Consider the following 25,253-nt stretch of genomic DNA (forward strand, 5'->3'; position numbering starts at 1 on the left):
AGGCCTATGTCAAACACCATCTATAAATTTGCCGATGACATAAATATTGTTGGCAGAGTTTCAGATGGTGACGAGGAGCAAGATAGATCAGCTAGTTGAGTGGTGTCACCACAACAACCCAGCGTTCAATGTCAGTAATTCCAAAGAACTGATTGGGGACTTCAGGGAGGGGAAGTTGAGGGTACACACATCAGTCCTCATCAAGGGATCAACAAGGGTAAGCAGTTTCAAGTTCCTGGATGCAACACTTCTGAAGATCTATACTGGGCCTAACACATTGACACAATTACAAAGAGGGCACAACAGTGGCTACATTTCATTAAGAGTTTGAAGAGACTTAGTATGTCACCAAAGACACTCACAGATTTCTACAGATGTACTGTGGAGAGCACTCCAACTAATTGTATCACCATCTGGTATGGAGGGGTCACTGCACAGGATCATAGACAGCTGCAGAAAGTTACACACAAGCCAGCTCCATCATTGGAACTTGCATTCCCAGCATTGTGAGACTTTGCCATCTGAAGATATCCACAATGTGGTATCCAGCAATAACAACCCCCATCACCCAGGACACATTTTCTTCTCATTGCGACCATCAAGGAGGTCGTACAGGAGCCTGAAGACATATACGCAATGTTTTAGTGACTGTAGTGTTCTCGTGCAGTGTGTTGAAGCTCTGACTAAACACCAAGTTAAACTGGAGCCAATCAAGACAGCGTCGTAATAAGGTTAACCATTTACTGTGCACTCTTCCACATTAACATCGTATGGTGAAAACTGTTGATAAAAAAAATACAAACATATACAGCCTCTGTTTCATTCTGGAGACCATGCACGCTCTCTTCTTTTAGGAAGAGTCTCCAGCCGCCCCGCGTAGCGGGCGAGGGGTTCGCGACAAACTGCCATCGGGCTCGAGCCCACCCCGCATTTGAAATTGAAAAGCCGGCACGTGCGCTACCCGAACCACCGCTTCCTTAACAGAAACTGCGTTAATATTTTTACTTCAAATACATTCTTATGAACTTACGGCATTGCTTCTATAATGTTTCTTTGTGGGTAGAAATAGAGCTCTTCACGATCATGCTGCATGCATGGCACCCACCTTCACACCTTCCCGAACCAGAGGCTACACACAAGACGCGGCGAAACCAGAGGTGACGTCATCACATGCCGCGGCGAAACCAGAGGTGACGTCATCACATGCCGCGATATACCGTAGACAATGAATTTACCTTTGTTATACTGTAACTTAATTATCAACCTTTAACTTTAACTAGAAAATAGTTACAAACAAATCATTTAAAACTTAGACCCAACAAAGTCCAATAAATGCCTTAAGGGCAACACAGTGACAGCTTTTTGACAACAACCATAGAATTTTTGAATGGACAATGAAACCAGGTACAACAAATCAGTATTTTTGTCCATTTTGCTCTCTTTTGCACTTATTTCATTATATAATTACAGGTCATATTTTTTATTATGTATTGCAATGTTCTCCAAAAGAGAAAGAGGCCTCTTGTGATTTTAAAGATGACATCGAAAACAACAACTGACATAGTTTATCAAGAAAAGGAGAAATCTTCTTCATGCTTTGAATTGAAGCATTGCTTGGAACATAGCAGATTGGAATCACCTTCTCCTGATTCATTGAGTGTGCATAAGCACAGGAAGATGTAATGTAGGTATCAAAAGCTGAAAATATCAGGTAATAGTTCCAGCTCAGCAGGTGTCTAAATGTTTTTGGTAGGGAGGAGAAAATAGTCTGGACTGGGAACAAATCAATGAAATTAGTCATATGTGGTACCAGAGTGTGTGCTGACAGAACAACAGCATGTTTTATACCACATGTTATTTTTGTACAGATGTGTTAATGAAAAATAACAGCTATCTCCGTTCCCCACTGTCGGCTCATGTTTTATTTTCTCTGCACATTCTCTACAGAAGGGTTTGCCCAAGTAGTCTCTCATCATATATAACACTGGGCAGCAGATGCTGGCAAATTACTTGATCTGACACACAGAGCTAATCAGCAATAGTCAGGATGTGATCGTTGTCCCACATACCGCTAGTTAAAGTAAAAATCAGTCAGTCTCCCCATTTGCAATCCCTGTAAAGTAAATTCCACACTCAGACTGATTATGCATTCCTGCCAGGAGAAGTGCTGTCATATCCAAGAAGCCTGATATCCTACACTTACTGTCAAACCTGCCCGGTTTGTAAGCTGCTTGAGCCTGATAACTGAAGACCAGGGAAAATCTACTTCAGCATTCTTATGTGAGGAAGGATACTACACAAATCAATATGATTTTTGGTAACTGTTGGCAAGAGAAAGGTTTGTTTCTGAAATTCAGAAACTGCAATATTATAAAACCAAGACGCAACAGATTCTACAGATGCTGGAAACCTAGAGCAAGATACACAAAATATGATGGAATGATCATCAATTTCTCTAATTTCCCATAACCACACACTGTTTCCCATCAACCTCCACCATTGCCCTTTGTTTTCCTTTATTCCAGTGGCCTCTCACTTTAGCTCTTCGCCCACACGGACCTCATGACTTGTCCTTCACCTCTCTGGCTCCCCACCTCCTTCCCTTTGTTTCATGATCTTCTATTCTGTCAGATTCCTCCTTCTACAACCCTTTACTGCTACCACCTCTCACCTCCTTGTTTCTCACATCATTCCCTTTCATCCCTCTTCTCATATTTCCTGCCAGTTCGTCGTCCTCCCCCTCCTCCTAACCTTATATTCTGGATTCCGCCTCCTTCCTTTCCTGTCCTGATGAAGGATCTCTACATGAAACGTCAGCTGTTCATTTCCTCCAATAGATGTAGTCTGACCTATTGAGTTGTCCAGCATTTTGTGTGTGTGTTGTTCATGTTGTTAAACTAATTGGATTTCCCCAAAGAATTCAAGAGGGCATCGTCTCACCCAATCCCTGTCACAGAACATTTCAGAATCCACCAACTTCTCCTGATTACCCTTCCCTTCATCTTCCTCTGAGTGATAACTAATTGGCAATCCTTTCACCCAGCCAAGAGTCACCCTTCCTCGCTCAGTCAAACCCTTTTAAATTGTAGCAAAATATCTATTAATTCCACTATTGGCAAACTTTGCCACTGTTTGATTAACACAGCCTGCATTCCAAAGTCCACAAAGATCGTGACATATACCTTTAAGAAATCTCTATAAATGAAGCTTACCTGGGGGATTTAAGGTGTAATTTGCCTGGACAGAGCTGACAGGATTGGAGGCAACACAGGTGTACGTTCCACATACATTTGTCAAGTGAGTCAAGATGATGAGGCTTCTGCTTTCATTAATTAACCAGTGACGCTGTGAGATATTCCCTCCATTTTTCTGCCATTCATATTTATGAGGATTTCCATCAACCTCACAGGTGAGTTGGATGGTGTTGCCAGGGACGCTATAGCTCCTTATGAAAGTTTTCGACAGCTTAGCTAGAGGGAAAAATGTTGAATAATGAGCAGTAATATTTCATTCTTTTTTCAAATTAGCCCTCGTTGATCGAGTTATAAACAAATAAATACATTTTATAGAATGATTGTAGATCAACAAAATAAACCAAAAAACATTGGATGATAAGACAGTTTGAAATTGGAGCCAGTGCTTTATGTGTGAAATTTGAACACTTTTCCACACAAAGGATACTTGAATTTTTCTTCCACAAAAGGCAAATGATACCAGTCCAAAAGTTGTTTCTAAGTTTATGAATTTACTTCTCGAAATTTGCTGCTGGCAACTACACAATGTTACCAGCAGGGGGCCCTCCAGCAGGCAGAGAGACAAGACACCAGTAAATGCATTGATAAATGCCTTTTATGGAATGGCAGTCAACGTTATTTTTCTGTGTGAGGTCCTCAGTCCATGGGCACCTCACTCAATAGAAATAATGACTGAGGAAAGGAGAGACTGTTATCATGACAATCTTGGGTTTGGCTGTCAATGGCTTTGTGATTGAACCCAACAGTTCAATGATAGACCTCACTTACGGGTACACCTGAAAACCTGAAAAGTCTGCATGCAGGGGAGATACTATCAGGTTCCAATGAAGGACAGGAGATTTCTACATACCAGTGACAAATCTTTGGTGAAGAAATTAATTCCTCATCTTCAAAAGGATTTTCTGACTTATATACCCAGTCAGTCCCAAAAGGTTAGAGATAAATGGTACAGAAAATTTAACAGGAGGGATCAGATGTTTGGCCTTCGAACCTGTTTTGCTGTTCAATACAATTGTGGCTGAGTTGCTATTTTAAACACCGTTGTTTTATCCGTATCCCTGCTGGGTGTTTTTTGAGTGTCTAGAAATCTGATATCGCTTTCTAGAATATATTCAGAGGCAGCCGGCAGAGTGAAATTTCACAGGGAACCAGCATGGACTGCGTCCCAGGGTTGTAAAAACTCACAACTTTTAATTTCTTACCTCTTGTGACGAGACCTTGGTGGTAGCCGGGTATTCATTAGATTTAGAGTTTGGGTTAATCTCACAGCCTGAGGGAAAAACCTGTTACCCTATCTAGCCATCCTAGTCCTGATACACCTCTAACTCCTTGCTGATGATAGTGGGTCAAAGCGTTTGTGTGATGGGTGGTAGGGGTTCTCAACAATACTTTGGGTGCTCAGTCTACAACGCTTTCAGTAGAAGTCACAAATAAGGGAGAGGGAGTCTCCAATGATCCTCTCAGTGGTTTTTTCCCCTATCCTCAGTAGGGTCTGCAGTCTGTTGTCTTGCAGCTTCTGTACCATAAAATGATGCAGCCAGACAGGACACTGGATGTTACTCCTACACAAAGTTCTTAGGATGGGGACAGAGAGCCTTGCACACTTCAATCCCCTCAGTAAGTGTAGATGCTGTTATATCTTCTTGACTGGTACTCATTGGGGTTTACTCGTCTGCACTAAATGGAAGCTGTGGCCTGCAACTAATGTTGTGATGAGGCCACACTTAGGTTGGAGGAACAACACCTTATATTCCTTTTAGGTAGCCTCCAACCTGATGGCATGAACATTCATTTCTCAAACTTCTGGTAATGCTCCCCAACCCTCCCCCCACCTCTCCATTTCCATTCCCTTTTTCCTTCTCTCACTCATCTCCTTGACAGCCCCTTGCCTCCCTTTGGTGCTCTTTCCCCCTTTTTCTTTCTTCCATGGCCTTCTGTCTCTTTCACCAATCATCTTCCCAGCTCTTTACTTCATCCTTCCCCCTCCAGGTTTCACCTGTTGCCCAGTGTTTCTCTCTCCCCTTGCCAACTTTTCAAATCTACTCCTCAGCATTTTTTTCCCTCCAGTCCTGACAAAGTATTTCGGCCTGAAACATTGACTGTTTTTTTCCCCATAGATGCTGCCTGGCCTGCTGAGTTCCTCCAGCATTTTCTGTGAGTTGTTTGGATTTACAGCGACTGCAGATTTTCTCCGGGACAGAAATATATGGTAGATCACAATTCCGTAGCAACTCCTCAGAGGGAGAGTGAATATATATGCAAATACAACAGAGGCTGAATGAACAGCTACATTTATTTTACTAATGTTATATCTTCTGGGTGAAGAAACTAATTAATTTACAATGGTATCGATAATCACAACTCCTGTATGTACAGTTCTGGAGCAAATGAGTAAATAATTCAACAGCTTCAGCATTTTCAAGGTACACAAGCAAGTGAATACTTACAGAACAGAAGCAATTCAATTGTAGTTGTTCTTCTCTCATCTACAACAAAATTATAAACACCTTGATCCTCAGGTTTTATCCTGTCTACCAGCAGACAGCCAGTAGAAGTGTTAAACTGTAAACGGGATCTGAATTGTTCATATGGTTTCTCCACAGGTTCATCTGGAACGTAATCCAAAATAGTAACAAGGCTTTTGTTGCTGCCAGTGAAGGTCCATAAAATTTCACTCCTGCTGAGGTCACCTTGGTGTTCAGGATCCAGAAAAACCGATGAACCAATGGTCCCAGTTACTACTTTCCATTTCTCTAATTTGGATTAAAAAAAGAAAAACATTCTTTGAACTCTAGGGGTAGAATTCTGATTATTCAGCAGCATAACTGAGGTACGATCACAAATCACAATATATTATATCAACAGATATTTATAGAATGCCATCCTAGAGTTTTGGAACTTGGCCATGTGGAACCAGAATTTCCATCAGTCGTGTCAACCAAGTTAATGGGTTCATCCACGTCACAGAACAGTAGAGCCAGGAACAGGCCCTTTGGCCCACGATGACAAATGAAACAAATCCCATCTGCCTGCATGTTCGATTCCCTTCATTTTCATGTACCTTTTTAAATTCCTCTTAAACACAGCAACCATCACCTGGCCTCTCCAAGCTCCCTGAGAAGGTCAGAGGGAAGATCAACATACTTAAAAACAGCCTTTCTTTATATTTTGTAAAGCTCCAAATTGCAGCCAATTTAGTTACTCAGGTGTTAGATTACTGAATGCCAGTATGCAAAATGTAACCATCTAAGGTTTTCAGGAAAAAAATGTTTTTTTAATATATTAAGTGCAATCGTGAACAATAGTCAGATCAGAAATGCTGATCAAGTCAACTAGTTCTCAAAGAGAACTCTGATAGGCCAATCAGATGGTTCACTGCTGCTCAGTGATAGAACACAAAATTCATATGTACAATTAAGAAACATTAAAAAATAGTAGAAGTACTGGAGTCATGATAATCATGATGAAGTCTGCTAGAGAGAGACATTTATACACATGCTGTCCTCCATAATTCAAAGAGATTGAAGGATAAGGTTGCAGGGTGACAAAACATGGCAGGAGCACTTGGAACTAAAAACGAATCCCTACCGGGAGAAAACAACACCTGTACTTTCCACACTGTTCTCCAGCAGTTTAAGGACTAAGTCCAGCTGGAACATAACTCACAAGTGCTCTTGAAAGTCAGGTATTAACCCTACCTACCAACAACCAAGTATTGCCATCCTGGTCCCCTTCATGATAGCTTATGAAGAAGCCTGTGACTTCCCTCCCAGAGATGATAGGTGTTTGTGCACTCGACTCTTGAAGGCTTGGACTCCATCATTGTAGATGTTTCAAACCACAGCATCTGGAAATCTGTTCCAAACTCTGATAGCACAGTGAAGGAAGCTTCTATCCAGTGTGTGGGTTCTCGCATCAGGCATAGAAACAGCATGAGCAGGCATAGATAAACTTGATCGTGTGGTGCGCCGTCTCTCATAAGGTGAAGGCATCATGGCGCGAAGGTCTGCAGGGCTGTGGCTGGTGTGCATTTTGTATAGCACAGTAGCTGCAGCAACCTGTCGACTGTGGTGTAAGCTACTGATAGCTAGCTTCTCATGAGCTGTGGCTTCATCTACACCTATAATCCTGAGAGCCTTTCTTTGAATGGTATCACGCTGGCTGAGGACACTCTGTGAGGCATTCATCCATGATAAGCAGGAATACTCCATGATACTTCGTACCTGGGCTTTGTAAACCGTGGCTCTGCCCTCTTTGTCTAGTTTGGATGCTTCTGTTTGCAGAGCTCCAAGTCTTCGTCCAGCCTTGTTTGAAATAGTGGAAAGGTGTTTATCCCACACCAACTTGCTGTCAATATTAACACCAAGGATTACTAGCTCCTTCTTTAAATCTAGCTTTCAGTTCCCAAAATACAGGTCGGGGTTAGATGGATTTCTCTTCCTAGACATCACCATTGCCTTGCACTTAGTAGGCACAAAGGTGACATTCCAGTCGTCTGCCCAGACTTTCATCCTGTCAAGATCCCTATTCAGGCCTGCTGCCTGTTTAATATTGAAAGCCTTTTTTCTACATTTTAACCTCAGTGGTAAAACAATTCCTACATTCCTAAAGCAGGAATCTGAGACACGTCTCACTCCCATCCACTGTCATCACAGAGCACAGCATCCACTTTTTTGAGAATCAACAAAACCAATATCTGTGTACCATATCATCTCGGGAGATGCTGGGCCAGGGCTGGTCACTCACAGAATCCTTCAGCAGATGATAGACATGGAAGAACCATTGGTAACTTATGCAGCCCCGATGATCCTGTGATTTCAGTCCCTGAGGCTGACGTGTGTGTGTATCCTTCAGGAGGGTGAACCCACGAAATACATCCAACCCAGACGGATCAACTGGCTGGAGTGTGCACTCAGATCTTCAACCTCTCACGTTGGCAGTCCATCTTCTTCAAGCAGGTTTCACTTATACCGGTGTCTAAGAAGAACGGTGACCTGCCTCGATGACCAGTATCCAATAGCACTTACATCCACAGTGATGAAGTGTTTTAAGAGGTTGGTGATGAAATACAACAACTCCTCCCTGAGAGGTGACTTGTAACCACTCCAATTACCCTACTGGCACTACAAGTTCACAAAAAATGTCACCGCATTGACTCTTCACTCAACCCTGGAGCAACTGGACAGCAAAGGTGCCTACATCAGGATGTTCTTTATTCACCACAGCTTGGCATTCAATACTATCATCCCCTCAAAACTAATCAATAAGCCTCAAGACCTTGGCCAAAATACCTCATTGTGCAATTGGATCGTCAATTTCAGACTTGCAGACCCCAGTCTGTTCAGATTGGCAATAACATCTTGTCCACAAACTCCATCAGCACAGGTACACCGCAAGGCAGCGTGTTTAGCCCCCTGCTCAAGACTGTGTGGCTGAGCACAGCTGCAATGCCATATTTAAGGTTGCTGATGACACCATTGTCATAGGCCAAAACAAGGGTGGTGTTCAATCATATATAGGAGGGAGACTGAAAATCTGGCTGAGCGGTTCCACAATAACAACCTCTTATTCAATTTCAGTGAGACCAAGGAACTGGTTATTGACTTCTGGAGGAGAAAACCAAAGGTCCATGAGCCAGTCCTCAAAGGATCAGAGTTGGAGAGGGTCGGCAATGTTAAATTCTCCGGTGTTTTCATTTCAGAGGACCTATCCTGGGCCTCGCACGTAAGTGCAATTTTGAAGAAAGCAAAGCAGCATCTCTACTTCATTAGGAGTTTGCGAAGGTTTGGGAAGGCATCAAAAAAATTCTTTTCAAATCTTTTTATTATTATATTATTCCAAAAAAACACGAGTTCATCGAAGTAATAACACTTACAATGTCTCAAGGAAAAAAACCATCATCTTAAAGATTGAATAATTTTGTGATAATAAAAAAACCCTACTAAGCAAAAACAATGGGGGAAAAAACCCATTAGGTGTACAACCATGGAGCCATGTGTCATACAAAAAGCTTCTAAAAATAAACATCAAACCACCAGCAAGAAAGAAAAATATACAAAAAAATTTACAATTAGATTGTGGAGAAAACCTATCAATTAGCTCAAATGATAATAACAAGCAAATGAGCCCCATCTTTTCTCAAAATCAAATAAAGGTTCAAAGGTTCAACTTCTAATTTTCTCCAAACTAAGACATAGTATCACTGGAGAGAACCATTGGGACAAAGTAGGAGCTGATGCATCCTTCCACTTCAACAAAATGGCCCTCCTAGCTATCAATGTAACAAATGCAATAACATGTTGGTCAGGCACAGAAATACCATGGATATTTTGAGGAATTATTCCGAAAAGCACAGTTAACTTTTTAGGTTGTAGATTAATTTTAAGTGCTTTGGAAATTGTCGAAAAAACTGACTTCCAGAACTGTTCCAGTATAGAACAAGACCAAAACATATGTGTTTGTAGCTATCTCAGTTTTACATCTATCACAATGACTATCAACATTAGGAAATATTTTAGAGAGTCTCTCCTCCATCAAATGGTAACGATGTACAATTTTAAATTGAATCAGTGAATGACTATCACAGATCGAAGAAGAATTAACCAGTTTCAGAACCATGTCCAATCCTGCATCATAAAAGTCAAATTGAGTTCCTTTTCCCAATCCTCTTTAATCTTAGATAAGCGACACTTATCCCATTGTAATAATAAATTATAAATTCTTCCAATAGTACCCTTCGTTAAAGGGTTTATACTCATAATAGTATCTAACAGGTCAGCCTCCAATATGCAAGGAAAATTACTTAAATATTCTTGTAAGAAATGTCTAACTTGAAGGTATTGTAAAAAGTGTGAGTATGAAAGAGAATTAGATTAGATTAGATTATGAGGACACGCAGTCCTTGTTTATTGTCATTTAGTAATGCATGCATTGAGAAATGATACAATGTTCCTCCAGTATGATATCACAGAAACACAAGACAGACCAAGACTAAAAAACTGACAAAAACCACATAATTATAACATATAGTACAATAGGGCAAAGCAATACCGTTTATCAACTAGCTGTTCAAAATACATCAATCTATCTTCTTTAAATAAATTCAAAAAAGAATACCCTTATTTTTCCAAAGTAAAAAAATTGGATCACTCAAAGAAGGCTTAAAAAGATAATTTCAATAAATTAAACTACAAAGTTAAATTTTTTAAGATTAAAAAAAGTTGCGGAACTGGAGACAAATTTGTAAAGAATGCTTAATCACAGGCTATACGTTTAAATTAGCAACTTTAGCTAATTGTATAGGTAAAGCAACTCCCAATAACAAGGTTAAATAAAACTGTTTCACAGCTTTCAGTTCCAGGTCCACTCAAATTGGCCGATCGTTTTTATCAACCCAATACAAACAAAAGGACATGTATCGGACATTAACAGCCCAATAATACATTCTTAAATTAGGCAAAGCAAGACCTCCATTGTTTTACAACTTTTGTAAATGACATTTACCAATCCATGGTCTTTTATTATTCCAAATAAAAGATAAAATAATACAATCAATCCCATCAAAAAACTTCTTAAGTCAAAAAAACAGGGATATTCTGAAATAAATATAAAACTTTTGGTAAAATCATCATTTTAACTATATGAATATGACCAACAAGTGAAAATGTAAGTGGACTCCATCTACTAAATAAATACTTTATAGAGTCTACTAAAAGAACAAAATTGGCTTTATAAAGATCCTTATATTCTTTAGTGATTATAACACCTAAATATCTAAAAGAATCCGTAACTTTAAAAGGAGTATTATCATATATAGAGACAGATTCATTTAAAGGAAACAATTCCCTTTTACTAAAATTTATTTTATATCCTGAAAAATCTCCAAATTCATTGAATAATCTTAGCAAGGCAGGAATACATTTGTTGGGATTAGATACCTAAACCAATAAATTGTCAGTGTAAAGACAGATCTTATGCATGGTCTCATTCACAAAATTCCCATGAATATTTTTAGCTTCACGAAGAGCAGTAGTAAGGGGTTCTAATATTAAATTAAATAATAAAGGACTTAATAGACAACCTTGTCTTGTCCCCAGTGAAAGCTGGAAAAAAAGGAGACCTACAGTTATTAGTGACAACCGTAGCAATAGGAGCTTTATATATCATTTTAATTGAATTATTAAAATTAACACCAAAGCCAAATTTCTCTAAAACATTAAATAAATATTTCTATTTGACTCGATCGAACACTTTTTCAGCATTCAAAGATACGACGTATTGTGGAGTTTTAAAAGAAGACGAATATATAAAGTTAAATAGTCTCCGAACAGTTAAAAAAGAATAGCGACCCTTTATATAGCCTGTTTGATCTTTAAAAATAATTTTACCTAAAATATTCTCCAACCGATTGGCCATTATCTTTGACAGATTCTTAGCATCAACATTCAGTAATGAGATAGGTCTGTATGAGGCACAGTCAGTAGGATCTTTATCCTTTTTAAGAATTAAAGAAATAGAAGCCTCATAAAAAGTAGAGGGTAAATCACCTTTCACAAAAGAATTCTTAAACTTTTCCACCAAATATTAAGAAAGCAATTTTCCAAATTTTTAATAAAATTCTACAGGATAACCATCAAGTCCAGGGGCCTTACCAGATTGCATTGAAAAAATTGCTTTATGAATTTCGGCTTCAGTAATTTGGGCATCAAGAGTTTTTTTTGATCTTCAACAGAAATTTTAGGAAAAGCAATCTTTCGTAAAAAAGCATTCATTTCCGATAGATCTACTGGAAATTGAAATTTATAAAGTTCAGTATAAAAATCTTGAACAATCTTATTAATTTCTTCATACTCCCGAGCCAGGGTACCATCTTTCCTATAGATTTCCAGAATTTGTCTTTTGGCTCCAGCTGTTTTTAATTGAGATGCGAGCAGTTTGTTATTTTTATCTCCAAACATATAAAATTGGCTCTTTAACTTAAGCAAATAGCCTTCAATGGGATGAGTTAATAATAGGTTATATTGTGATTGAAGTTCCACCCTTTGTTTAAATAAATCAATATTAGGGGAAATTGCATAAATATTATCTAAATCTTTAATTTGTTTTGATATTTTATCTAATTCTGCTTTAGTCTGTTTTTTAAGTTTTGCTGAATAAGAAATGATATGACAACGCAAAAATGCTATAAATGTATCCCATATAATTAATTTAGATATACCCCCTATATCATTAAAAAGAAAAAATTCTTTTATCTGGTTTTCAATAAAACTAACAAAGTCAGAGTTTTGTAATAATATCTGAGACATGCACCAAGGTGGGTGGGCAAGAATGACATCATCAAATTCAAAAAACAAACTCAGAGGTGCATGATCAGATATAGCAATAGTGTCATATTCACAATTTTTAACACTAGGCAAGAAGCGGGGATCAATTATAATATAATCGATCCTCGAATATTTTTATAGACATGTGAAAAAAAGGAATATTCTCTGTTATCGGGATGCAGATGCCTCCATAATTCGATCAATCCGAAATCGATCAAAAAGGAATAAATAAGTGATATGGAATGATTTGGAAGTTGCTGATTGGTTGAGCTCTTGTCAATCATAGGATTTAAACAACAGTTAAAATCCCCACCCATAATCAACATATATTCATTTAAATCAGGCAGTTAAGTAAATACTTTTTTAAAAAAAAGGATCATCTAAGTTAGGACAATGCATACTGACTAAAACAACTTTTCTGTTACAGATCACTCCTTTAACAATTAAAAATCTACCATTAGAATCTGATTCAATATCCTCTTGAATAAATATATTGGATTTAATAAAGATAGACACGCCTTTAGTTTTACTCTGAGAGGTAGAGTGGAATTGCAAGCCTCTCCACCATCCAAAAAACCTATTTTGATCTCCCCCCTGATATGTGTCTCCTGAGCAAAAATTATATCAGGTTGAAATTGATTAATAATTTTAAAGTCTTCTTTCATTTGATGGGATGGCTCCAACCACGTACATTCCAACTTATAGCATTAATCCATTTAAATAAATACCATACTATCATTTTATTTACTTTATACATGTGCAGAGCACATACCAATACGGGATGATCAAAAATGGCGGCGATGAAGAATACAACCACATAGAAAAAACGCATGCTCTGGAACCACCCAATGGGAAAAAACTCCTAACTCTAACCCCACCCCCCTCTCCGAAAGCCCAAAGGAAAAGCAAGCAATCTATGATAAAGCCAAGGACGGCTCTGTCTGTATTTTCTTTCCCTCCCCCTAGTTAGTAAAAAATTACAGTGATCTTGTAAGAAAGACAATAAAGTTTCAACAAAGGTAAGTATTTACATTCCATTATCTATTAAACAATAGAAAACCAAAATACTGTTATCTCTTAGAGAGAAAAACAAATGCCATCTTTAAGTTTAACATTAAGTCCCTGAAAAAACTTTAAATTTGGTTATAAGACGCTATAATAAAACAGAAAAAAAGTTAATAGTATATTTAACCAATCTAAATTTTCAAAAATACTAATTAATAATGTCGTAAGTAATTAAACCCTCCCAAATATATATATATATACATATATAAAGACTATTGTCATTTAGTAATGCACGCATTAGGAAATGATACAATATTTCCTCCAGTGTGATATCACAAAACACAGGACAGACCAAGACAGAAAAAAACTAACAAAACCACATAATTATAACATATAGTTACAACAGTGCAACAATACCATAACTTGATGAAGAAGTCCATGAGCACAGTAAAAAGTTCAAAGTCTCTCAAATGTCCCACATCTCACACAGACGGGAGAAGAAAGAAAAACTCTCCCTGCCATGCCTGACGACAGTCCAAATCTGAGTCATCCGAAAACTTTGAGCCTCCAATCAGCTCTCCGACACCGAGTACTGAGCGCCATCTCTGTCCGAACGATTCAACCTCAATCTCAGTCGCCAAGAGCAGGCAAAGCCGGGGATTTTGAGGCATTCCCTCTGGAAGATTCCCGACTGCGCAGTACAACAGGAGCGAACTGGTGTTTCAGAAATTTCTCCAGATGTTCCTCTGTGCTTTCACGTCTATCTCCATCAAATCAGAGTTATCCACAGCCCCTATATAACGGATAGGATATCATTTTTCACTGGAGGGCTGCGCACGCACGGCGCGCTGCTCTCTCTCCTCCCGCCATTTAATTTAGTTAATTAAGAAAGAAATTTTTAAAAAATCAAACCAGGTATTAGGTTAAAGAACCAAATCCCTTTATCTTCTTTTCTCAGTCGAATGTCCAAATAACCATTTAAGCAGTCATACTTGAACCATAAATCTTCTTTTCAAAAGAAAACCAACAATATGCAATAATGAACAAATCTACTTATCTTCTTTTATTAGTCTCTCAATGGAATATCCAAATAGGGAGGAGAAGATGGCTGTGTGACACAGCGCGCGCGGCAGCTCCGAATGATGTCGATTATGTGTGAACTAGGATGCCGTGCACAATCCTGATTTGATGGAGACAGCTGTGAGAAGCATGGAGGAACACCTGAAGTAACTTCTGAAATGCCAGCTTAGCTGCCGCTGCTACTGTGTGATGAGAATCTCCGGAGGAGAAGGCCCCAAATCCTTGGCTTTGCCTATTGTCAGTTGCCGGGGCCGGGGTCGAAGCGCCCGGTAGAGATGGTGCTCGGTGCTCGGTGTCGGACAGCTGGTCGGAGGCTCGGAGTTTTCAAACGGACTCGGAGTCGGACTGTGGTTGGATGCTTCCAGTATGCTGCATCAGTAAGTTGGCGGTGCTGGAGGTTCACCGTCTGCATGAGATGATGGGACTTGCGAGAGACTTTGAGACTTTTAACGTGCCATGGTCTGTTCTTAATATCAAATTACAGTATTGCTTTGCAATGTTGTAACTATATGTTATAATTTTGTGGTTTTTGTTAGTTTTTAAGTCGGTTTGTCTTGTGTTTCTGAGATACAATTCTGGAAAAATATTGTATCATTTCTCAATGCATGCATTACTAAATGACAATAAAAGAGGACTGCGTGTCCTCATAATCTAAAATCTTCTTTCTGAAATCCGAATAATATACAGGTGACCAAACAACCTTTCAGATAGTTCATTCAGTAGCGATGGCAGGTATAGTCTGAACGAAGTCCAGTGCGGCTTTTGATCAAAAAATATACGAAGAGAAGAGTTAGGAGAAAAACTTTAATTCTTGTTGGGTAATGCAGAGAAGGAAACAGTTTCTTATCATATGACTGTTTCAATACCAAAGCAAATCTTGATCTTTGTTCCATTACCTCCCTCAGACAATCATCATAAAAATGGAGCTCAGACTCCTCAAATCTAAAAACTCTCTGTTTTCTTGCCTGTCGCATTACTTGATCTTTAATTTTAAAGTGATGAAAACAAACCAGAACAGATCTTGGTTTATTTGGATCCTTAAATTTCAAAGTAAATGCTCTGTGTGCTCTTTCTGTAGCAGGCGGCTGTGATAAAATGGTAGAAAATAAAGTATGAAAAAGCTTACCAAAGTAAGCAGTTAAATCTCCATCTTCAGCTCCTTCTTGCAGCCCAACAATTTGTATATTCTTTCGGTGAGACCTAGCTTCCAGATCGTAAATCTTATTTTGATATCTTTCCAAACAGGTTGTAGCTTCAAACAATTTTTGCTTAGTTATCTTCAACTCCTCTTCATGTGTAATAACTTGAGTTTCCAAGCCTTGAAGTTTTCCCAGAAATGACTTCATTTCATTACTATTCTTTTCCAGTTGGTCTTTAATTGACCCATTCTGATCTTTAATCGAAGTCAGTGTCCGAACGATATCTTCAGCCCATGTGGCATTTCATCAGATCTTTCCTTTGGCATCTTTCTTTTTCCATTACCTTTGTCACTAGGTTCAGACAGGTTCCTCCCACTCCTCGTAGACATAGAATATTATTCCCCCTTAAGAATCAGCAAATAAAAATTTTAAATTTGAAGCTTAAACTGGGGGAGAGAAAGAAAACTAAGAGCAGCACAAAATTACTGCTACTTCATTTGCAGACAGGGGCGGTCTCCTTGTCAAAAGCCTTCTGAAAATCCAGGACATCACATTTACTGCAACACACATCAAAGTTGCTGGTGAACGCAGCAGGCCAGGCAGCATCTGTAGGAAGAGGTACAGTCGATGTTTCAGGCCGAGACCCTTCGTCAGGACTAACTGAAGGAAGAGTGAGTAAGGGATTTGAAAGTTGGAGGGGGAGGGGGAGATCCAAAATGATAGGAGAAGACAGGAGGGGGAGGGATAGAGCCAAGAGCTGGACAGGTGATAGGCAAAAGGGGATACAAGAGGATCATGGGACAGGAGGTCCGGGAAGAAAGACAAGGGGGGGGGTCCCAGAGGATGGGCAAGAGGTATATTCAGAGGGACAGAGGGAGAAAAAGGAGAGTGAGAGAAAGAATGTGTGCATAAAAATAAGTAACAGCTGGGGTACGAGGGGGAGCTGGGGCCTTAGCGGAAGTTAGAGAAGTCGATGTTCATGCCATCAGGTTGGAGGCTACCCAGACGGAATATAAGGTGTTGTTCCTCCAACCTGAGTGTGGCTTCATCTTTACAGTAGAGGAAGCCGTGGATAGACATGTCAGAATGGGAATGGGATGTGGAATTAAAATGTGTGGCCACTGGGAGATCCTGCTTTCTCTGGCGGACAGAGCGTAGATGTTCAGCAAAGCGGTCTCCCAGTCTGCGTCGGGTCTCGCCAATATATAACAGGCCACATCGGGAGCACCAGACGCAGTATATAACCCCAGTCGACTCACAGGTGAAGTGTTGCCTCACCTGGAGGGACTGTTTGGGGCCCTGAATGGTGGTAAGGGAGGAGGTGTAAGGGCATGTGTAGCACTTGTTCCGCTTACACGGATAAGTGCCAGGAGGGAGATCAGTGGGGAGGGATGGGGGGGACGAGTGGACAAGGGAGTTGCGTAGGGAGTGATCCCTGCGGAATGCAGAGAGGGAGGGGGAGGGAAAGATGTGCTTAGTGGTGGGATCCCGTTGGAGGTGGCGGAAGTTATGGAGAAAAATATGTTGGACCCAGAGGCTGGTGGGGTGGTAGGTGAGGACCAGGGGAACCCTATTCCTAGTGGGGTGGTGGGAGGATGGAGTGAGAGCAGATGTACGTGAAATGGGGGAGATGCGTTTAAGAGCAGAGTTGATAGTGGAGGAAGGGAAGCCCCTTTCTTTAAAAAAGGAAGACATCTCCCTCGTCCTAGAATGAAAGCCTCATCCTGAGAGCAGATGCGGTGGAGACGGAGGAATTACGAGAAGGGGATGGCGTTTTTGCAAGAGACAGGGTGAGAAGAGGAATAGTCCAGATAGCTGTGAGAGTCAGTAGGCTTATAGTAGACATCAGTGGATAAGCTGTCTCCAGAGACAGAGACAGAAAGATCTAGAAAGGAGAGGGAGGTGTCGGAAATGGACCAGGTAAACTTGAGGGCAGGGTGAAAGTTGGAGGCAAAGTTAATAAAGTCAACGAGTTCTGCATGCGTGCAGGAAGCAGCGCCAATGCAGTCGTCGATGTAGCGAAGGAAAAGTGGGGGACAGATACCAGAATAGGCACGGAACATAGATTGTTCCACAAACCCAACAAAAATGCAGGCATAGCTAGGACCCATACGGGTGCCCATAGCTACACCTTTAGTTTGGACGAAGTGGGAGGAGCCAAAGGAGAAATTATTAAGAGTAAGGGCTAATTCCGCTAGACAGAGCAGAGTGGTGGTAGAGGGAAACTGATTAGGTCTGGAATCCAAAAAGAAGCGTAGAGCTTTGAGACCATCCTGATGGGGGATGGAAGTATATAAGGACTGGACATCCATGGTGAAAATAAAGCGGTGGGGGCCAGGGAACTTAAAATCATCGAAAAGTTTAAGAGCGTGAGAAGTGTCACGAACATAGGTCGGAAGGGATTGAACAAGGGGTGATAAAACCATGTCGGGGTATGCAGAAACGAGTTCGGTGGGGCAGGAGCAAGCTGAGACAATAGGTCTGCCAGGACAGGCAGGTTTGTGGATCATGGGTAGGAGGTAGAAGCGGGAAGTGCGGGGTGTGGGAACTATAAGGTTGGTAGCAGTGGATGGGAGATCCCCTGAGCGGATAAAGTCGGTGATGGTGTGGGAGACAATGGCCTGGTGCTCCTTAGTGGGGTCACGATCGAGGGGTAAATAAGAGGAGGTATCCGCGAGTTGTCGCTGTGCCTCGGCAAGGTAGAGGTAAGTACGCCAGACTACAACAGCACCCCCCTTATCGGCGGGTTTAATAATAAGGTTAGGATTAGTGCGGAGGGAGTGGAGAGCAGAGTGTTCCGAAGGAGTGAGGTTGGAATGGGGACAAGGTGCGGTGAAGTCGAGACGGTTGATGTCCCGTCGGCAATTAACATCTACTGCATCTCCTTTGTCTACCCTGCCTGTAATTTCCTCAAAACATTGCAGCAGGTTTGTCAGGCAGAATTTTCCTTTCAGGAAACCATGCTGGCTTTGGCCTGTCTTGACATGTGCCTCCAGGTACTCTGTGATCTCACCCCTAACAATTGATTCCAACAACTTCCCAACCACTGATGTCAGGCTCACAGGTCTACAGTTTCCTTTCTGCTGCCTCCCCCCCTTCTTAAATAGCAGAGTAACATTTGCAATTTTCCAGTCATCTGGTACAATGCCAGAATCTATCGATTCTTGAAAGATCATTGTTAATGCCTCCGCAATCTCTCCAGCTACTTCCTTTAGAACCCGAGGGTGCATTCCATCAGGTCCACCCTCAGACCATTAAGCTTCCTGAGCACCTTCTCAGTCATAATTTTTGCTGCACATACTTCACTTCCCTGACACTCCTGAATGTCCAGTATACTGCAGATGTCTTCCACCATGACGACTGATGCAAAATACGCATTCAGTTCTCTGCCATCTCTGCGCATCTCATTACAATATCTCCAGCATCACTTTCTATTGGTCCTATATCTAACCCTCGACTCTCTTTTCCCGTTTATATACATAAAGAAAGCTTTTAGTATCTTCTTTGATATCAGTTGCCAGCTTCCTTTCATAATTCATCTTTTCCTTCCTAATGACCTTCTTAGTTTCCTTTGGCAAGTTATTAAAAGCTTCCCAATCTTCTATCTTCCCACTAGCTTTGGCTTCCTTGTATGCACTCTCTTTTGCTTTTACTTTGGCTCTGACTTCACTTGTCAGCCACGGTAGCGTCCTTCCATTTGAAAATTTCTTCTTATATGGAATATATCTGTCTTGCACTTCCCTCATTTGTCACAGAAACTCCAGTCAATGCTGTTCTGCTGTCCTTCCTGCTAGCGTCCCTTTCCAGTGAACTTTGTCCAGTTCCGCTCTCATGCCATTGGAATTTCTGTTATTCCACTGAAATGATGACATTGGAATTTAGTTTCACCTTCTCAAATTTCAAAGTAAACTCGATCATATTGTGAGCACTGTTCCCTAAGGGTTCCTTAACCTTAAGCTCTCTTATCACCTCCAGATCATTGCACAACACTGAATCCAGCACAACTGATCCCCTAGTGGGCTCAAAAACAAGCTGTTCTAAAAAGCCATCCCTTAGACATTCTACAAATCCTCTCTCTTGAGGTCCAATACAGGCCTGGTTTTCCCAATCCACTTTCATGTTAAAATCCCCGACGATCATCATGACATTGCCCTTCTGACACGCCTTTTCTGTCTCCTGCTGTAATTTGTAATCCACATCCCGACTGCTGTCTGGAGGCCTGTGTACGACTGCCATTAGGGTTCTTTTACCCTTGTCATTTCTTAACTCTATCCATAGAGACTCTACACCTCCTGATCCCATGTCATCCCTTTCTAATGATTTAATATTATTTCTTATACACAGGGCCACATCACCCCCTCTGCCAACTAACCTATCTTTCCAATACACTGTATATCCCGTGGACATTCAGCTCCCAATGGCGGCCATCCTTTAGCCAAGTTTCAGAGATGGCCACAAAGTTATACTTGCCAATCTGTAGCTGAAATTCAAGATCACCTAATTTTATTTCTTATGCTGCGTGCATTCAAATATAATACTTTCAGTCCAGTATTTGTTGCTTTCTGTTTTAATTGCACCATGCCTCTATTGCCTGTAACTCATCCCACTGGCTGTGATTATGCCTCATCTCCTGCCTGTCCTTTCTATCATTTCTGTTGCCCACTATCTTTGATTTATTTCTGTTTTTCTTCTTCAGCCCTATCACTCCCATTCCCATGCCAAATCAGAGTAAACCCTCACTAACAGCTCTATTATACCTTCCCGCGAGGATATTGGACCCCTTTGGGTGTTGATCACCAAGCGCCCACAACATTCGAGGAATGCCCTCTTCAGGCTGAAGACCCACACTCAATGATTTAGTTACAGCTTCTTCCCTCCACCAACATACTTAGAAACAGTTCATGAACACATGAACTCTGCCTTATTTTTACTTCATTTATGCACTTATTTATTTTGTAATCTATATAAATGTTATGTCTTTGCTTTGAAACAACAAATTTTATGTTTTAATAAACTTGATTCTGATAATGACTGTCCTGATTCTGTGTCCGAGAATCAAAATAGAACTCAAAATTTCATTAATTTTGCCGCCTTTTTCCACATGGCTCTTATCTTCACAAGGTTCATTCTTTCCCTTTTTGGAACTCTATACCTTTGTCTTAGCCACTTTATCAGGTAAACCTGCTTGTTCGTGCAAATATCTGATCAGCCAAACATGGGACAGCAACTCAATGTGTAAAAACACGCAGACGTGGTTAAACGTGCAGCTGAGGAAGTAGGGAGCCTGCAAAAGGACTGACAGATTAGGACACTGAACAAGGAAGTGGCAGGTCGAATACAGTGTAGGGAAGTGTATAGTTACACACCTCGGTAGAAAGAATAAAGATGTAGATGATTTTCTAAACAGGGATCAAATTCAGAAATCAAAGGTGCAAATCTACTGGAGAATACCCTCAAAATTAACTTGCAGGTTCAGTCATTAGTAAGGAAGGTAAATGCAACATTAGCGTACATATTGAGAGGACTAGAATATAAACACAAGGAAATAATGCTGAGAATTAATAACAGATTGGTTAGACAAAACTTGGAATACGGTGAACAGTTTTCGGCCCCTTATCTCGGAAAGGATATGCTGGTCTTGGAGAGGCACCAAAGGAGGTTAACAAGAATGACCTCAGGAATGAAAAGGGTTAGCGTTTGAGGAGTGTTTGACAGCTGTGGGTTTGTGGAGTGCAGAAGAATTGTGGGGGGAAGGTGCATTGAAATGTATTGAATATTGAAAAGTCTAAACAGAGTTGATGTTGTGAAGATATTTCCAATAGTGGGGGAGCTTTAAGAGGGCACAGCCTCAGTATACAAGGCTGGGAAGATGGAGCTGAGATCAGGTATGAAATTGGAGCTACAATCCAGAGCACAGGAAGGATGTGTTTCTAAGATTGTAATGGGAACGTGGGTATATGTTTATCCAGGACCAGTTATTAAGAGTGCTATGGGAATGTGAGTAAGTGTTATCAGGAATTGTGTAATTGGGCAATTCAAGGCAACCATCAAGGACCCCACCACAAGGGTCCCATTCCTATCGTCAGACGAGAGGTTCAGAAGTCTGAAGTTCCACAGGAAGAGCTACTTTCCTACAACCATCAGGTCCTTGAACCAATCTGCACAACCTCAGCAAAGGAATATCTTACACAACCATGGATCTGTAGTTTTGTTTTCCACCAGCATCTTTATTTCTTCACTGTCTGGTGTACTTTAAGCTGTGTGATCTCTGAACCTACATCTCCATAATGTTGATGCAAGCAAGTCTTCCATCACATCAGTACCTCACCACACTTGTGGAAATGACAAAAAACTTCATTTGTCTTGACTCTGGGTTTCATCACACTCCTTAACCAATGTCTTTATACGTCTCCTTTAGTGGGGTTCAGGTAATTTCTGATCCTCATAAATAGATTAGATTATGAGGACACTCAGTCCTCATTTATTGTCATTTAGAAATGCAGGCATTAAGAAATGACACAACGTTCCTCCAGAATGGTATCACAAGAAAACACAGGACAAACCAAGACTAAAACTTACAAAACCACATAATTATAACATATAGTTACAACAGTGCAAAACAATACCATAATTTGATAAAGAGCAGACCATGGGCATGGTAAAAAAAAAGTCTCAAAGTCCCGATAGCCCCATCATCTCACGCAGTTGGCAGAAGGGAGAAACTCTCCCTGCCATGAACCTCCATGTGCCACAAACTTGCCGATGCAGCACCATTGGAAGCACCCGACTGCAGCCGACTCTGAGTCCATCCGAAACCTTCGAGCCTCCGACCAGCCTCTCCGAGCACCATCCTCTGCCAAGCGCTTCAACCCCACCCTGGCCACCAAGCAACAAGCAAAGCCGAGGACTCGGGGCCTTCCCCTCCAGAGATTCTGGACCACACAGTAGCAGCAGCAGTGAAGCAGGCATTTCAGAAGTTTCACCAGATGTTCCTCCATGCTCTCACATCTGTCTCCATCAAATCAGGATTGTGCACGGCACCCTACTTGACAAATAACAGACATCACCACCGGAGTGGCAGCTGCGAGCTGTGTCAGGCCGCCATCTTCTCCTTATTTGGAGTATTTGAGATCAGAGTACATTTGGAGTATTTGAGATCCATATTCAACACAGTTCTATGCTGAGTCTCTGACAATGGGTGGGGGTGTGCTGGAAGAGGTAGAATGCTGGTGGATGTACTATAGGATACTCAGGATGCAGCACATTGGCACTCAGTCTCACAGCTCCAGTAATCTAGCTTGAATCCTGATCTCTGGCATTATCTCAAGTTTACACATTCGCCCTGTGACAATGTGGATTTTCTCTGGGTACTCTGGTTTCCTCCAACATCCCAACAACATGAGCCTGGTAGGTTAGTGAAGAGTGTAAATAGTCTGCAGTGCAGTTTGAATGGTAATGTAGACAGAAATGGCAGAATAGCCTGTAGGAAATGTGGTGGGGAATGGGATTCCTCTGTGAGTTGGCATAGATGATGGGGTAAATGGCCTTGTTCTATGTTGTAAGGAACTGTGGAGATGGTGTGTACTGGAGGAATGGAAATACTGGAGACTGTAAGCAGGGGAGGGAAAAGTTTGAGGGCAAGGTGTTAAGCAAGCAAAAAGTAATGGCAGACAGCTCTGTCATAGTTCGAGATTGCCAGCTGTACAGAAGACAGGATCAGAGGATTTCTCAAAGCTTTATTGAAAAAGTATAACATCAGCTAAACTAATGGGAACTCTGAGGTGATTAACACAAGGAGCATTTCAGATAGCTTTGAGAACATTATTTCCACATTGGGAATACAGAGCGAACTCCTAATGTAAACTCCAGGGCCCTCTCTGTATCAAACAGCTCTAAACCCACCAGTGTAGATGGTGTGTGGCTTCAAAGTATGAAATACCAACAGATCTATTATATACAAGGGGTGATTGATAGGTTCGTGACTTAAGGTGCAAGGAGTTCCTTCTACATCAACTCCTTTTACCTTAGGCTATGAACCTATCAATCGCCCCTGAGGATTTATTAACTGAGGAATTATTAACTGACGAGGTATTAACTTCAAACTTCCTGCATAATCACTCAGAGTTAAACTGTATGTGCATATAACGAGAGCTGTTTCACTCATCTCCTTCTCCTTATCAATCACTTCTCCTGTGGACACTTTCAGGAGGTACAAGATCCGTATGCTCCACGACCGCTGAATTAATTGTGTAAATGTAAGAGGGGACTATGTTGAAAAATAAATGTGCTAGGTTTTCTAAAATTGAATCCTTTTATCTTAAGCCACGAACTTATCAATCATTCCTCCTATCGTGGCGAACATTCAGTCCATGATGACAGACTAGAAGAACTCATTCAACTAACAGCCAATTTATTGTAACTACTACAAAAAACAGATAGGGAACTATGACCCAGGGAGAAAACACACTCACACACCCAGTCACATTTCTGGCGGAGGATCCGCGTCGGCACTGCGTATGGTTTGCAACGACGCAGAAGTATAAATAACGCTTTTTTACTCTAATACACTCTCGCCGTAACGCCGATCCAGTGCTGCCACAAGGGCCCCGTTTAATTGCGATAAGCAAAAAAAACACAGCAGGCGCTAAGACCCGAGGAGAGAACCCACTCAGTCACATACAGACGGGGAGGTGATTTACACACCCCGGTTACAATTCGGGTGACCTACAAGCGCGTAACTTTATAACCCCAGCTAAAATGTAACAATAAATGAATTTGAACGTCCCACCATAATCCCATGAACGCATTTTAAAATAAGAATAAATAGCGCTGGCCAGTAGTAATTCTGGACCGTGTTGACGACCACGGTCCCACCCGAACATCCCAACAACAAACTAATAACAGAGCGCTTACACTTGGACAAATTTATCAATAGGTACTAAAATGAGAATACTTTTTTCCACCGTCCCGTGGTGGTTAAAATCTTACCTGGAGCTCCCAGGGACGGCAACAGAAAGAGCAAGAGGAAATGAAAGCAGAGCAACATGTCGAATAACCAAACAAAGACAGAGACGGTGGTAACGGAAAATTCATCTTCCCGGTTTTCGCTGCATGGTGGGGAAAGATTAGGAGCCCAGATATGCGTTAGTTTATTTGCTGCCTCTGGCGATTTCTTGGTTCTCTATGTTACTATGTTTTATTTCCAATCCACAACTCAATCTCGCCCCCCACCGTCGATTTCCGCAGACGATGTTAAATAAAATATGCAAGTCGGGGTCCGCAGTGCCTGCCTTACGAAAGTTAAGTATTTGATTGTAAGGTGGTTTATATTTAATACACTCTTGAGAAAAGATTATTGTTGGTAGCACATGCGAACTTATTAAATTACACTCTTTAAACAGCAATGCAAATGTGTATTCAGTTCAGAGGCATAGATTACGCTTTTTTAATTA

At 41.0% G+C, this 25,253-nt stretch overlaps 1 protein-coding gene across 4 annotated transcripts in view; it reads right to left on the bottom strand.

Moving 5' to 3' along the window:
• LOC134346701 (hemicentin-1-like) overlaps nucleotides 1-24,978 on the bottom strand; it is a 65,561-nt gene extending 40,583 nt beyond the window's left edge. For all 4 annotated transcript variants that reach the window (XR_010017993.1, XR_010017992.1, XM_063048256.1 and 1 more), the window contains exons 1-3: nucleotides 24,790-24,978; nucleotides 5,702-6,007; nucleotides 3,213-3,470 (exon numbers count right to left, since the gene is read on the bottom strand). Coding sequence is in view for 2 of the 4 variants with exons in the window: in XM_063048256.1 (XP_062904326.1) it covers nucleotides 3,213-3,470; nucleotides 5,702-6,007; nucleotides 24,790-24,847 (622 nt within the window). In the remaining 2 variants the exon portion in view is untranslated. The remainder of the gene's footprint in view (nucleotides 1-3,212; nucleotides 3,471-5,701; nucleotides 6,008-24,789) is intronic.
• Between the last annotated feature and the right edge of the window lie 275 nt (nucleotides 24,979-25,253).

This window comes from Mobula hypostoma, chromosome 5, assembly GCF_963921235.1.
Source record: "Mobula hypostoma chromosome 5, sMobHyp1.1, whole genome shotgun sequence".
In the NCBI taxonomy this organism is placed as follows: Eukaryota; Metazoa; Chordata; class Chondrichthyes; order Myliobatiformes; family Myliobatidae; genus Mobula; species Mobula hypostoma.